General features: G+C 36.0%; 1 protein-coding gene across 4 annotated transcripts in view; it reads right to left on the bottom strand.

Moving 5' to 3' along the window:
• Positions 1 to 16,618, bottom strand: part of TXNDC16 (thioredoxin domain containing 16) — a 134,709-nt gene that overhangs the window by 30,267 nt on the left and 87,824 nt on the right. For 2 of the 4 annotated variants that reach the window (XM_041759406.1, XM_041759404.1), the window contains exons 12-16: positions 13,235 to 13,358; positions 9,522 to 9,665; positions 8,790 to 8,849; positions 6,568 to 6,736; positions 6,078 to 6,214 (exon numbers count right to left, since the gene is read on the bottom strand). In XM_041759406.1, the coding sequence (XP_041615340.1) occupies positions 6,078 to 6,214; positions 6,568 to 6,736; positions 8,790 to 8,849; positions 9,522 to 9,665; positions 13,235 to 13,358 (634 nt within the window). The remainder of the gene's footprint in view (positions 1 to 6,077; positions 6,215 to 6,567; positions 6,737 to 8,789; positions 8,850 to 9,521; positions 9,666 to 13,234; positions 13,359 to 16,618) is intronic. The other 2 variants (XM_041759405.1, XM_041759408.1) reach the window with 2 other exon arrangements.

Raw genomic sequence — 16,618 nt, 5'->3', positions numbered from 1 at the left:
CACCTAGTACTCTAGACATGCTGAACCCAAAAGATCTGTACCTAAATAGTCAGTACTATATTCATGGGTGAGCATCAGCACTGTTAGCATTCAGTAATCACAAGGTTATATTCCTTAAAAAGGATGCATATTTTTCACAAGATTAAGAACCACTGCAGGAAAACCAGTCTACTAAGTGGCACAGTCAGTAAGCAGGCTGCACTGAGACCTCATTTATAATCATGAATTTAACGTGAAACTATTACCTCATGAAAATATTTTCCTTAGCCTGTGTTACCCAAAGCAGAAAAGATTCATAAGAAGGGATGCCTGGGTGTTTCAGTTGGCTAAGCCATCTGACTCTTGATTTCAGCTCAGGTTATGATCTCAGGGTTGTGAGATCAAGCCCCATGTTGTGCTCAGTGCTGGACATGGAGTCTGCTTAGGATTCTCCCTCTCCCTCTGCCTGTCCCCTCAAAAAAAAAAAAAAAGAGAGAGAGAGAGACAGAGAGAGAGAGAGAGGAGAGAAGGAAGAGAAGAAAATAAACAATTAGAAAGCACTGTGTCCTATACTTTCATTTCTAAGAGAAAATAGTACTAAATCTGGTCAATAATTGATGATCATTACCTAAAGCAATGACATAATGGATTCTGTTTCAGCTTCTTCTCTTTTTTGATAAATAACAGTGAAAAATTACACTATTTCCATATAATTTCATTATACAGAAGCCTCTCTATTCATGAATATGTTTGTTAAAAAGGTCTTCATAAATCCACTTGTTCATAAATCCACTTGTTCATAAATCTTGTTATTTGTGCAATGGAAGCATTTAAACTGTAGACCTCAGATACATACCCATTTCCACTAAATCAGACTGTCAATTTTCCTCTGAACATTTCCTCCTGGGTGAAAACTACACATATGTCATAATACACTGCAACCCCAAGTATAAGAAAATAATCAGTTAATCTAAATAACTGCAACCCCAAGTATAAGAAAATAATCAGTTAATCTAAATAAAAAGGTTTTTAAATCACAACAAATATATTTGGGACATAATACTAATGGTGACCTACAAGACTTAGTTGTGTAACTATCAACATGTTTTAATTGCATAAAATAAATACATTAATTTAACAATACTACCCCCCCCCACTATCATGTTACTGAATCCTTACATTTATACACACACATATTTACACATACTATACATACATCTATTTTTTAGTTCTACCAACAAAGGAGTTAAGAAGCAAGAATGCTCCAGTAATTAAAAGCAAACTCCTAGATCTTGGTTTCTAAATTCAGTGTCCCACTAAAAGGAACATAGACTCTTGTTTGAGAACTGATTCCAAGAATGAGACTGGGAACATTTTGTGCCAAAAGGACAAAGTCAGAGAACGATGGAGACATGTCAAAAGGACACAGGAATCATACTGAAGGGGCTCCCACTGACCAAATCTGGGACTTATGTGAACTATATTAGTATGTATATAGAAGGAATAAGTAGTTAGAAATTTTCCACTTGGCAACCATTATAGCTCTTTCAAGTAATGGACTCTAAAACTGGAGTGCAAAAGAAAGCATAATGAGAAACAGGACATTTTCAGAGTTTTAAATTCTATCCCCACAAGATATTTATTAATTACAATGGAAAAAAAGTATCTTTCAAGTAAGATACAACATTGGACAAAGACATTTTAGCCCTCCTGGAATCCACATTATATTAATCTTTAAGTCATTAGAATCTACATGAACAATAAACCAATATCTGATACAAAATAATTGCTCAGTATATGTTACTGGTTAGCTCTTATAAATAAAATACACATACATAAAAATGTTAATGAATTCATAATAATAGCCTTTTATTGTTAAACATTTTATCATTCAGTAGATGTTGAAAGTAGAGTAAATACCACATGAACATCTGCCAAAAACAAAAACAAAAAAGAGGAGGTTCTAATACCTGACTGAAAAGTCTGGGAACAATCAATTTAGTAAAAAAAAAAAAAAAAAAAAAAGCATCCTATCCAGATTACATCATTCTGGCACACCAGAAAAATCTCTATGTTGTTTGACATTATCCTTTTTTAAAAAATTATTCATTTGAGAGAGAGCACTCATGCATGCACACATGTGAGTAGAGGGAGGCAGAAGGGGAAGAGGTGGGTGAGAGAGACTCCAAGCTGTGCACAGAGCCTAATGCAGGGCTCCATCTCATGACCCTGAGATCATAACCTGAGCCAAAACCAAGAGTCGGGATCCCTGGGTGGCGCAGCGGTTTGGCGCCTGCCTTTGGCCCAGGGCGCGATCCTGGAGACCTGGGATCGAATCCCACATCGGGCTCCCGGTGCATGGAGCCTGCTTCTCCCTCTGCCTGTGTCTCTGCCTCTCTGTCTCTCTCTGTGTGACTATCATGAATAAATAAATAAAATCTTAAAAAAAAAAAAACAAAACAAAAAACCAAGAGTCAAGTGCTTAAAACCAACTGAGCCACCCAGGTGCCTTATACTTTTGACCTTTGTTGAGAGATAATTATGTGTAAATCTTATCATTTGTATAGAACTATCATAAAGTATACTGTTCCCTATGGTGATATCTTATATATATATATATATATATATAAAGAAAAATCCCTCTCTGCATTTACAATCAGGGAAAAGTTTTCTCTGTGGGTGAGTCAGCATCCTAACTTTTATGTTCCCATTTATTATATGATGATGACAAGACAGCAAAAATTTCATCTTCCTGTTTCCGACTGCTGCCAGATTGGTTAGGGTTAAGTTTTATGATCAAGCACTGGGTGTTATACTATATGTTGGCAAATCAAACTCCAATAAAAAAATATACAAAAAAATTAGAAAAATGTAAAAAATATTTGAAAGAGAAATATATAATGCAAAAAAATTAAAGGTCAGCAATAATGATAACGAGTCTGTAATATGAGACTATAGAGGCTCATATAGAAAAAAGGTAACAGAAGAAATTAAAAGCAGTCGTAAGGAGTCAAAATCATCGAAGAGGTCTTTAATCTTATAGATTCTAATACATATATATATATATATATATATATATATTTTTTTTTTTTAAGAACATCTTCTCTAGCTCTGGGGAAAATAAAACCAAAAGAAGCATACTCCATGTAGACCAAAATAACTAAAGAAATACTAGTGAAGCATAAAACAAGCAACAAAAACACAAATAAGTTTATTTATTTATTTTTTTTCACAAATAAGTTTAGACAATATGTATGTATAAATGATTAAAGCTTAGCTGGAGGAGCCAACAGGCAAAAAAAAAAAAAAAAAAAGATAAGAAAATGTATAAAATACAATCAAGAGAGTTGACTCAATTACATATTCAACATGTATTATAAACCTAATAGATTAGAGGGGTGCCTGGGTGCCTCAGTAAGTGTCTAACTCTTGATTTCACCTCAGGTCATGATCTCAGAGTCCTGGGATCAAGCCCATTGTCAGAGTCTGCACTCAGTGCAGAGTCTGCTTGTCTCTCTTCCTCCCTCTGCCCCTCCCCCTGCTCAGTCTCACTCTCTAAAACAAATATATAAATCTTTAAAATAAAAACTAACAGATTAGGTATCAACAGGGAGATAAAAGTGAATAAAATAGAAAAAATCTGGATAGCTCTGGTGGCTCAGCGGTTTAGTGCCACCTCCAGCCCAGGGCGTGACCCTGGAAACCCGGGATTGAGTCCCACATCAGGCTTCCTGCATGGAGCCTGCTTCTTCCTCTGCCTGGGTCTCTCTCTCTCTCTCTCTCTCTCTCTTTCTTTCTCTCTCCCTCTCTGTTTCTCTCATGAATAAATAAATAAAATCTTAAAAAAAAAAACATTTAAACAGATTATATACACACATACAGACAGACATGGATTTAATATGGTGATGGTAGAATGAACTATTCAGACAAAAATAAAGTTGGCCCCTAACCTCATATCATGCACAAAAATTCTAAATACTTAAAAACTTATATAAAAAATCAAAGAACACAATCAACAGAGTAGAAAAGCATCCTATGGGACAGAAGAAAATATATGCAATTCATATATATGATAAGAGGTTAATTTCCGGAATAAATAAAGAATTCCTACAACTCAACAGCAACCTGATTTAAAAATGGGCATAGGACTTGAATAAACATTTCTCCAAAGAAGATATACAAATGGCCAACAAGGGCATAAAAAGATGCTCCATATCACTACTTATTAAGAAAGTGAAAATCAAACCCATGATCAAATCAAAACCTCACACCCATTACAAATGGCTACTATCAAAAAAAAACAGAAAATAACAAGTGTTGGTGAGGGCCTAGAAAAATAAGATCTCTTGTATACTCTTGGTGGGAATATAAAATGGTACAGCCACTATGGAGAACAGTATGGTAACTCCTCAAAGAATTAAAAACAGGACTATCATATGACCCAGCAATTCCACTTCTGGGTATATATCCAAAAAAACTGAAAGCAGGGTCCTGAAGAGATATTTGCACACTCATGTTCACAGAAGCATTATGCACAATAGCCAAGAGGTGGTGAAAACTGCCCAAGTGTCCATCAACAAATGAATGGATAAATAAAATGTGTTACATGCAATGCAATATTATTCAGCCTTTAAAAGGAATGAAATTCTTTTTATTCTATTTTTTTATTTTAAATTCAATTTGCCAACATATAGTATAACACCTAGTGCTCACCACATCACAAGGGAAATTCTTTTTTTTAGATTTATTTTAGAGAGTGCAGACTCTAGGAGACTCCTCTCTGAGCTCAGAGCCCCACACAGGGCTCCATCTCAAGACTGTGAGCTCAAGACCTGAGCCAAAATCATGAGTCGGGTGCTTAACCAACTGCGCCACCCAGGGGCCCCTAAAAGTAAAATTCTGATCCATGACACAACAGGAATAAACCTTGAGGACTTCGTGCTAAGTGAAATAAGCCAGCCAATAGAAGACAAATACTGTATGATGCCACTTATAGGAGGTATCCAGGGTAGTCAAACTCACAGAGTTACAAAGTAGAATTGAGGTTGCCAGGGGCTAGGGAAACAGGGATACAGAGAATTGTTTCACAGGTACAGAGGTTCAGTTTTGCAAAATGAAAAAGTTCTAGAGATTAGCTGCACAACAGTGTAAATATACTTGACACTAGCAAACTATATGCTGAAACAGGTTAAGATGGTAAATTTGTTACATGTATTTTATCACAATTTTTAAAAAAGAAAAAATATTTAAAGAAGGAGACACTATAAATGAGAGTAAGAAAATACTATAAATTAAAGCAAGAAGAAAATTCAGGTGAATATTAATTAAGAAGGATGACAGAGATTTTCTCCAACTGAAATCCACTGAAGAAATCTCAAAATCAAAAAAAAAAAAAAAAGAAATCTCAAAATCAATAAATTTGAAAACAAAATTTAAGCCACTAAACATAAAATTATTAAAGCTAAAAACCAAACTAGGGGAAAATAATTGAAACAAAATAACAAGAACCTAATATCCTTAATACATAAAAATTTCATAGTAATTCATTAGACAAGCACTAAAATCCCATTTTTAAAAATGAATAACATATGTAACACATAGTTTACAGAAAACAAAAAGTTATCCTCCTATTGGGATTCGATACCCATTAAACAGTCTAAATTCACACAGATGCATAAATAAAAATATTCTTTATGGCAAAAAGAAAAAAGGGAAACAACAGATGTTATTTGTTGGAAACAGTTAAGTAAAATTATGGTATATGCATCCAAAAATACAGTCATGATGCTTTTGAAATATATTAAATCACCCATGTAATGGAAAAAAAATGCACCCATGTACTATTAAATAGAAACAGCAAGATACTAACCTAGATACACAATATTAGCCCGATTACAATAAAATATATATAAATATGCAATACACAGAAGAGGGAAGGAATTATATCAAAATTTAACTCTAAATAATTTTAGATATTTTTCTTCTAATTTTTTAATTTTCAAAATTCTATCATTTGAGTTCTCAATAATTTAAAAAGATATTAATTTACTTTTTTAAAAAAACTAGCAATCAAGTTTTTAACTTACATAACTACTTACCTGTTGTCATGTTTGGGCTAAATAGTCCCAGCACTGACACACTAGAGTAGGAGATCAGGTCTTTATATAATTCCCCACTTAAATATTCTTCTGCTTCTTGTACAGATGTTATGTTCACTGGGCATGAAATCCTGCTGCTGGGTGAATATATAAGTATATTCAAAATTAATTTTTAAAGATAGTTTTCAGCTTACAAAAGAATAAAATATATTGATGTTAGCAAACACTATATTCCACAGGATAAATATCTGACAAAATAAAGACAACTAAATACTATTCTAATAATAATAATAAAAAAATCACCCTCATTAAACAAAATTTCTATCTCCCTAAAAGTGAAGAAATGTGGATAAGCTCTCCCCACCAATGTTTATCTTATGATCTCAATTCACTACTCCTTATCTATTCAATGTGTGTCAACAAAGTATGGCAATTAGAAGGTTTACAGACCTCAAAATTTAAAAGTCTTAGGGAGAAGCTGAATACTTACAGCTGGATAAATTTTAGGAGATCTTCAGTTCCTAGCATACCAACATAAGACACCGGATTCTTCCCTTCCTTGTACATCTTTACAACAGGAAATTCAGTAACATTTTGCTTGGTACATAAATCAGACCAATCTGCACAGTTCACTCTAGTGAGTAGCATAGTGGATGTGCCTAAACAAAAGGAAATGCACATTTTATAAATATTAATGTAGGAAACTCAGTTGTGTAGACTTGACAACATTTTTTAGCCCATTCTTATTTTAACCTCTCATCAGCATGAACTACTTCCACTGGAAACTCTCTTCCCTTGATTTTTGCAACCCCTTCCCCTATTTGGCTTATTTCCCCACCTCCTTTGCTGCTTTTTTGAGTCCCTTTTGCATGTTCATCTGCTAGTAGAGTCTAAGATGCCTGCAGTATTACATCCCCCTATACTTTATCAATGCAGGAATTTCAAACAGTGTTCCTAATTTAAAGGAAAAATAAACAGATTCTCTTAGCTACAGATAGTAGGTACGTATATAAAAACTTGACATTTGCTGCCACCTTGTGACTGAAATATTCTTCACCGTCTTAGATGAAAAGTGGCTTTTTCCCATGTAGCCAATGTGCAAGGTTACAGGACTGAACACCCAAAGTATTACAATATTCTCCTAATTTACAAAGTTGTAGTATGGGCTTCAGTGTAGATGCAAAACAATTACCTATACTATGTGTCTCTAGGGGCCAGGGAGCCTCTTTAGTTGATCATCAATAGAGAAGAAAGTAAGGGACTCTGTTCCCATTTTCATTTGGTATTGACAAATGGGCTAGGTGGGGGGTTAATTCTATTATTCACAGAATTATCTAGTTATTCCTTCATTTATGGTTTATATTTACCACCCCTTTTTCTTCTAATTTTTTGCCAGTGTGGCTGGAGAACCAAAAAGAAGAAATTTATATCTTTCTATAGATTGCAACTACAGAATCTGAAATCCAGTGGTAGGCAAATAAGAATTCAAAGAGAATCTGAAAGAGAGTAATAGGATTTGCTTAAAAAAAAAAAAAAAAAAGATTAGGAATCACATTATCTGTAGACTTAATCACATCTTCACTTGGGTAATGAAATAATCAGAAGTTGGATCAAACATTGTTGAGAAATGAACTGAGGAAAAATGGTTCAAAGTGATTTTTTAAATCTCTGATGTTTTTATTACCATAGAACATGTTATATTTAGGATTGACTTTCTGGAATTAATTTCTTGAGTTCACAAAAGTTCCCAGTATATAAGTTGTATACTAGTAGACATTTTCCACTAAATTCTACAGTATTAACTTATTCATTTATTCAACAATTATTAAACATCAAGTATTCTACAATTTAAGGCAATATACCAAATCCAGTGAGCTATGTATAAGGTATGCTACCTACTGAAAAGAACTTACTAAAAATTGAAAGAGCTTAAGCTAGTGCCCCCAAAAACCTAAATGGTGGATACATTTGTAAAATAGCTAAAAGAATAAGCCTTATTTAACTAGAATCTCTAAGGAAAAAAACAGTAGGAAAAAAAATCATATTTCAGATATGAAGCATGATACATTCTGTCTTATTCAAATGTTTATAAAACATTATCCTAATCCAACATTATTTCTCCTTACCTCCTCCCTATGTCTTTGCTGGGATGACAGGATAGATATTCTGAGTTCAAGTCTATTCTTTGAATTCTTATTTGCCTACCACTGGAGCATATTTTCATTGAACAGTTAAAAGATATTGACTATTAAGATCCACTGGCTATCCAGTCCACAAGGAGCTAAATGAATAGCTTCAAGAACAGAGATCTTACATGTTTGGTTAGACTGTGAGACAGAGTCTTATTTGTCACATTTTGTTTAAGTATATTTAGTATTTATTTAATAATATTTAATAGTTACTGGCTCAGAGTAGGCTCTCAATAAATATTTACTGAATGAATTCAGCCAAAAAGATTACTAGATTAACTGTGGCCACAAGTACTTAATACATAGGCTCTCTACTATATATACTAAACACAGTTCCATGAAGAGAGCCAAAATGAATGCTTCTGAGCCTCTCTGAAACTCATGGTTCATTAACATAACACTGGAGACACAAATATAATAACGTGAAATTTTAAGTGGTTTTCTTCATCTTTAGCATGATATGGTTTTACAAATAGCTACAGCTGAGAATCAAGAAAATAAACATGCATATCACATTACATACCTTTCAATTTAATTGCCAAATCGATATAGGATTGCAGAAATGCCATGGATACTGCTTGCCCTACATTAAAATAAAAATTCAACAAATATTGCAACACGCATATCTCTCCAAAGCATCCATACATATACATTAACAAACACAGATTTATAGGGCTTCCCAAAATTGTTACTTCTTCATAAGAAATATTCTAATATACAGTACTCAATATTGTACACACATTCAAGAGGATTCCAAAGGCAACTAATTGTCTATACTTATATTGCAAAGAATATAGTTGAAGGGCTATTATTTGAAGGTAAAAGCAATATATGTCCTATAGATCCATAAGAACAGTTAATATATTAAAATCATTAGCTGGGGCGGGGGGGGCCTGGGTGGCTCAGTCAGTTGAGCATCTACCTTACACTCAGGTCATGATCCCAGGGACCTGGGATAGAGCCCCACTTTGGGCTCCCTGCTCAGTGGGGAGCCTACCCTCTTCCTCTGTCTGCCTCTGCCTCTGCCTCTGTCCCTGTTTGTGCTATCAAATAAATAAAATCTTTTAAAAAAATCATTAGCCTGAATCATAATAATTTTTCTAAATTAGTAAATCCTTCAAAATGTGCAGTCTACCTGGAACATATGAAAACTATGTCATTTGACAACATGCAATATACAGAATGCAAAAATAAAATCTGCCAACTTTAAGTGCTCTAATGTGTAATACTGCCTCCTCTGAAGGCTCATACTCACAACCAGCATAGAAAAGCACTATGCTATCAGAAGCCACTACTGTCGTGTTAAATGTCTCTTCTGTTAGTTCCACAGTGAGTTCCAAAGGTAAGGGTCTCTTCCTATCTCTGTAAACAGTTTCTGCCACTTCATCATCTTGAACATCTAAAATGTTCAAAAATAAATTAATGTACATATAAATGCAAAACTAAGATAAATACAAATTTCACTGGATGACAAGCACTCTGATCAACACTAGGGAAAATAGTAAACAAAACAGACATTAACAGAAAATAGTAAATGAAACAGTCCCTGACCACATGGAGCTTCTATTTACAGAAAAGTGAGACAATAAACTGATCACTGAATAAACAATAGTTTCAAATTGTGCCAGTTTAAGGAAAGAAAATGATACATGAGAGATTGTAATAGGGAAATTTAGATTGGGAGATTCAAAACCTTCCAGCTAGAGAATCCAAAAAAAAATGTCTTAGGCAAAAAGAAAAACATATACAAAGGCTATAAAACATAAAAAAGCTTAGCATATAGCTTAGCATATACTGAGGGAAGGCAAATTTGACTAAAACAAGATAGGACGAAGGAGTAAATGGCATGAGAAAAACTCTAGACTAGGCAGTAGCTAGATCATAAGGAGCCATACAAGCCAAGAATTTTAGATTATAAGTACATCAAGTTATATGGATTCTGAATATATAAAAACCTATAATTAACTCAGACAAACCAACAAACCAGCAGACCCATCCATTTATCCACCCATCCACCCATCTATCCACCTATGCCTGGGGTAAAAAAACACATTTTTGCATTTTTAAATATTCTGTTGGAGGTTTGTACAGATTATATAGAAAAACTGAAAGGATATCTAACTAACTTGATTAGAAAGACAAAGTTTCCTAAAAGAGTTGACACTAGCTGAATATTAAAAGAAAATAAACTTAGGTAGGCAGTGAAGGAAGGCAGTGTAGGCATGCAGAGCAAAGGGAACAGCATGTGCAAAGGCACAGTGGCATGAAGGAGCATGCAAATGAAAATGCAAACATTGATTGGCTATCTAGTGATATCAAAATTACTATTAGTTTTTAGATGTAATAATAGCATTATGTTCTTTTTTTTCCCCAGGGGGAGAGAGAGAGAGAGAGAGAGAGAGAGAGAGAGAGAAAGCAAGTGAGTACAAGCTAGGTGGAGAGGGGGGAAGAGGGAGGTGCAAAGAGAGAATCCCAAGCAGGCTCAACGTAGGGTTTGATCTCATGACCCTGAGATCATGACCTGAACTGAAATCAAGAGTTGGGATACTCAATTGGACTAAGCCACCCAGGTCCTCTATTATGTTCATTTTAATTTTTGTGTTTTTTTAATTCAATTCAATTTAATTAACATATATTCTATTATTAGTTTCAGAGGTAGAATTCAAGGATTCATCAGTTGCATACAACACCCAGTGCTCATTATGTTCATCCTAAAAGGAGAATCCTTATATTTCTGAAATACATAGGGAAATCTTTTTGGATAAAATAATGTATTTGGGATTTGCAAAAAAATGATCAGGAGTGGGCAGTGACTAGAATAGGAGAGCCATGGATTGATAGTGGTTGGGTGGGTCCAGGTAATGGATACCAGGAGATCTGTTCTATTATCCCATCTACTTTATGGTAAGTTCATAATTCCTTATAATAACACAGAAAGAAAGATGAATGGAGGAAAACAGTTTTTAAAAAGTATTACTTTCATATGATTTTTAATACTATAAAATAAAATACTAGATCTGAATTACAGTATATCTCCACAGGTTTCTGCTGTGTGACTCTAGTCAGTCACATAACTCTCTGGGCCTCAGTGTTCAAATCTTAAACATTAAGAGTTGTACAACACTAACTTAAAGGAACTTAAAAACACCACATTCCATGACACTAACAAATTAGAACTCCAATACCAAAATTTAAAAAGGCCTATTTTCCTCACATATTTTCCTTATCCTTCCAGTCCTTTCTTACTTCTTAACCCATTCTTGTTCACTTCTTCCAACACTTCCTTTCTCTCCTTTCTATTCTCTCAATAAGCTGTCACTTTAAAATTGATCCACTCTTTTTATCAATATATACACACATGTGAGTTTAATATCTTTTCCATATTATCCTTTTGTAGAATTCAGTCCACTTTATTCTGATTCATTCTGTGTCCATTTCCTTTGAAGGACATTTTTCTTTGTGTTGTCCTCTCACATGGTAACAAACTCTTTCCTATACTGCATATTTTTCCTATACAAATGGAATAAAACAAGGGGAGTATTATGTGGACATACACTATTTTGGGCCAATATGAATTACAGACCTAGGAAAGTAAGACCAAAAAAAAAAAAAATCCCACAACAAAACAAGAAACAAAAGGCAAAGCTGTATAAGGAACCCTAGAACTAGGCTGGGGAGAGAAGGCAGGCAGAGAAGAAAGAGAAAGTCACACCACATGGCAAACCAAGGGGATATGCCAATAAGGAAGTCTTGAAACAAGCACCTCCCACTAAGGGCAAGACCTGATTAAGTGGATAGAGGGACAATTCCCTTGACTGGAGGATAGAACATATGAAGCATGATAGAAACAGAGCCAGGAGAAAGAAACCAAAACACAGGTCTATGTAATGACAATACTACAGAGAACTCTGGCTTAAAACATGAGCAGTTCCAACTTCTGCATATTAGAAAAGAATTAGAACATAACTCAAACCAAGAAACTGGTCACTGGTAACCACTGAAGCTCAAAGCCCTCATTAAATTTATAATATAGATTCTGATCAAAATAATGAATGGATCTCACAAAAAGAATATGTAAATTACTCCTTTCTTGGTGCTTACAATAGTACTCTGTAAAACATTCAAGTATATACTAAATGCAATACAAAAATGAACAATACATAATCCCTACTTTAGAGATATTATAGACTAGTGGAGAAAAAAGTAAGTGAGCAATTACAGAATAGGATTAATGTTGCGAAAGAGGTATCAGTAACAGTAATGATCAAACATAAGATTTCAAGTCCGAATGCTTAAGTTCTAGTCCAGGCTCCACCACATGCCATTTGTGCAACCTTGGGTAGGTTACTCAACCCTGCTAAAACAGATTCTTCTGCTACAAAATGAAGGTGACATCAGCTAACTTAGAGGATGACAAAGTGAATAATGTGTAGGAAAATAGCCTTGAAACCATAGAATACTTCAAAAATATAAGGAATAAGTACAATAAAAAGAAATGTAACATGTTAAAAAAAGAGGTTTTAAAATGTTACTGAAATTTACTCCCAAATTGTCAACAATTAGACTTATTTACAACAACAAATACAACAACATTTATTAGAATTTCATTTCCTAATAGGAAAAAATAAAAATAAAATACCATGCTGTGGTCCTGGGTCATTTTTAAACATGGAGTAGACCAGTAAGGCTGAAAGAATGGATTCAGAAGATAAATGCACAGATGCGGAAAGCTGGAAGCCTAGCATGTAACAATGAAAGGTATCACACTAAATAAAATACAGCATCCTTACCTTTTCCACCAAATCAACTTGACAAAATGTCATTCAAAATAGGTTTCTCCAAGTTACCTGTAGTCTTGAATGTCAAAACATTCTATGAGAAAGTTAATTCATCTAAATTTCACTGATCTTATGGGTGACGAGTAGGAATGAGGGTTGGAAGGAGAAAGAGCATCGCAAAATGTATTACCCATATTTGGCCTTTTCGTGTCCTCATCTTCATCTTCTTGAATTTCTTCAATGTGCACATTACTTTCCACATGGGATATTAGTGAATCAATATCATCTAACACCAAAAATTCCACTGGCACTCCCTAGAAATACATTCATTTTTAAAACCACAACTAAAAATATAACAGCAATTTAATAAAAACATTTTACTTGTTTGACACTAAAATGAAACTAAATCTTTGAACTTCAGTTTTAAAATTAAATGAAACAGAAAAAGGAAGTTAATTCCATAATCATAATGAAAAGTTTCCAAAACACACTTTATATAAAGATAGTGTGCACTACTGAAAAAAAATGGCAAAAAAGAACTGAAAGTTTCACTTGCTTCTTGTCCACACTTGCATTATATTGAAGTCTGAAACATTTCACACATAACAGCATGTCCTACTGTAATATAAAAGGAATATATATATACACATTTATACATGCATGTACACACACACACACACACACACAAACTTAATTTAAAAAAGGGCCAAACAAAACTATTTTGATATTCCACAGAAATTCAAAATAATATCCCATCCTAAAATAATTCCACTAAAATTTAGCTAAAAACATAAAACTACTACCTGCCCCCAGGTACTTTAAGAATACCAAATCTAGTCCCATGAGATTATTCCACCATTACAATTTCTTTCGCTAATATCCAACTATCAAGTAAATTAGAATAAGGTTATAAAATAACTGTGTTTGTTCTCTGATCACATATCTTCATCTTTTTAATATTAAAAAGTGAGTAATTTTTTACTTCTGCAGAAATAATACCAGAGTTAAAAAGTAGAGCAAGTAAAGTCAAACCAAATTTGTTTGATGTATACATAGATATTGTGGTAGTAAACTTTTTTATTCAAATATAACATTCACACAGGAAAGAACAAAAACTCTAAGTGTATAGTTCAATGAATTTTTACAAAGTTGATACACTTATATAACTACTACACAGGTTAAGATACAGAACAGAGGAAGGGGGGCAAGATGGCGGAAGAGTAGGCTCCCCAAGTCACCTGTCCCCACCAAATTACCTAGATAACCTTCAAATCACCTTGAAAACCTACGAATTCGGCCTGAGATTTAAAGAGAGAACAGCCGGAATGCTACAGTGAGAAGAGTTCGCACTTCTATCAAAGTAGGAAGATGGAAAAAAATAAATAAATAAGCATCCGAGCCACCCCCCCCCCCCCCCGCCGCCCCTACTGCAAGGAACCGGGCTAAGGTCGGGCGGGGAGTGCCCCCACAACAGGAAAGCCAGGAAAGCCCAGTCGCGGAGAAGCAGAAACTTTATCAATCTTCCCGGAGGGAAAGGTGCTCGCAGGGAGCTCGGGCAGGATCCCTGGAGGGGCAGTGATGCCCTCAGGATCCAGGGGCACTAACAGAGGAACTGCAACCCAGGGGAGAGCGCCGCCACACACCGCAGGCAGAGCTCCCTAAAGGGCTGGAGCGCGCCCGGCAGGGTCCCAGAAGCAGCTCAGGCAGAGGCTCTGGTGGCGGCTGCACAGCTCCAGGAGCGCGATTCCAGTGGTGCAGGCCCCGGAGCCAAGGGCGCCTGGGGACACAGCCCAGGATCCTGCGTTCCCCCGGGATAGATGGAGGCTGGGAGGACACAAGGCAGCAAGGACACTTCTGCTGCCAGGCAGCCCCGAGCTGTGCAGATCGGCACCCCCGCCCCCAGAGCATCCAGGCCCCTGCAGACTGGGACCTGCAGTAGTTACTGCAGGAGCTGACTCCAGACTGGAGAGCTGGCCGCCGCCACTGCTGTTGTTCCTCCTGATGTCACCTTGTACCTGGGACTGCACAGGGGCTACACAGGATAAACAGCTCCCACTGAGCCGTGCGCCTGGCAGGGGGCTGCGCAGCTCCCCCAGGTGCACACACCTGAGAATCAGCATAGCAGGCCCCTCCCCCAGAAGACCAGCTGGAAGGGTACGGGAAAAGCAAGTTATTGACCAAGTAGCACTGGAAAGTTCGAGGGGAAGTTGAGGGATTTACAGTATATAGACTCAGAGGATACTCCCTCTTTTTTTTTGTTTTCTGTATGTTCCTCCCCCCCCCCCTTTTTTCTCTTTTTCTCCTTTTTCCAGTACAACTTGTTTTTGGCCACTCTGCACTGAGCAAAATGACTAGAAGGAAGAACTCACCACAAAATAAAGAATCAGAAACAGTCCTCTCTCCCACAGAGTTACAGAATTTGGATTACAATTTGATGTCAGAAAGCCAATTCAGAAGCACAATTATAAAGCTACTGGTGGCTCTGGAAAAAAGCATAAAGGATTCAAGAGAGTTCATGACTGTAGAATTTATATCTAATCAGGCTGAAATTAAAAATCAATTAAATGAGATGCAATCCAAACTGGAGGTCCTAACGATGAGAGTTAACGAGGTAGAAGAACGAGTGAGTGACACAGAAGACAAGTTGATGGCAAGGAAGGAAGCTGAGGAAAAAAGAGAAAAACAATTAAAAGATCATGAGGAATGGTTAAGGGAAATAAATGACAGCCTCAGAAGGAGAAATCTACATTTAATTGGGGTTCCAGAGGACGCCAAAAGGGACAGAGGACCAGAAAGTGTTTTTGAACAAATCATAGCTGAGAACTTCCTTAACTTGGGAAGGGAAACAGGCATTCAGATCCAGAAAATAGAGAGATTCCCCTCCTAAAATCAATAAAAACCACTCAACAGGGATCCCTGGGTGGCTCAGTGGTTTAGCACCTGCCTTCAGCCCAGTGCGTGATCCTGGAGTCCCGGGGTCAAGTCCCACATCAGGCTCCCTGCATGGAGCCTGCTTCTCCCTCTGCCTGTGTCTCTGCCTCTCTCTCTCTCTGTTTGTCATGAATAAATAAATAAAGTCTTTAAAAAAAAAAAAACTCAACACCTCGACATTTAATAGTGAAACTTGCAAATTCCAAAGATAAAGAGATCCTTAAAGCAGCAAGAGACCAGAGATCCCTAACCTTTATGGGGAGAAGTATTAGGTTAACAGCAGACCTCTCCACAGAGACCTGGCAGGCCAGAAAGGGCTAGCAGGATATATTCAGGGTCCTAAATGAGAAGAATATGCAGCCAAGAATACTTTATCCAGCAAGGCTCTCATTCCAGAATAGGAGAGGCAAAGAGCTTCCAAGATAGGCAGAAACTGAAAGAATATGTGATCACCAAACCAGCTTTGCAAGAAATATTAAGGAGAATTCTATAAAACAAAGAGGAAGTTCAAGGAAACAATCCACAAAAACAGGGACTGAATAGGTATTATGATGACACTAAATTCGTATCTTTCAATAGTAACTCTGAACGTGAATGGGCTTAATGACCCCATCAAAAGGCCCAGGGTTTCAGACTGGATAAA

Source organism: Vulpes lagopus, chromosome 6 (assembly GCF_018345385.1).
Source record: "Vulpes lagopus strain Blue_001 chromosome 6, ASM1834538v1, whole genome shotgun sequence".
NCBI lineage: Eukaryota > Metazoa > Chordata > Mammalia > Carnivora > Canidae > Vulpes > Vulpes lagopus.
This window is presented reverse-complemented; position numbering and strand designations above follow the sequence as displayed.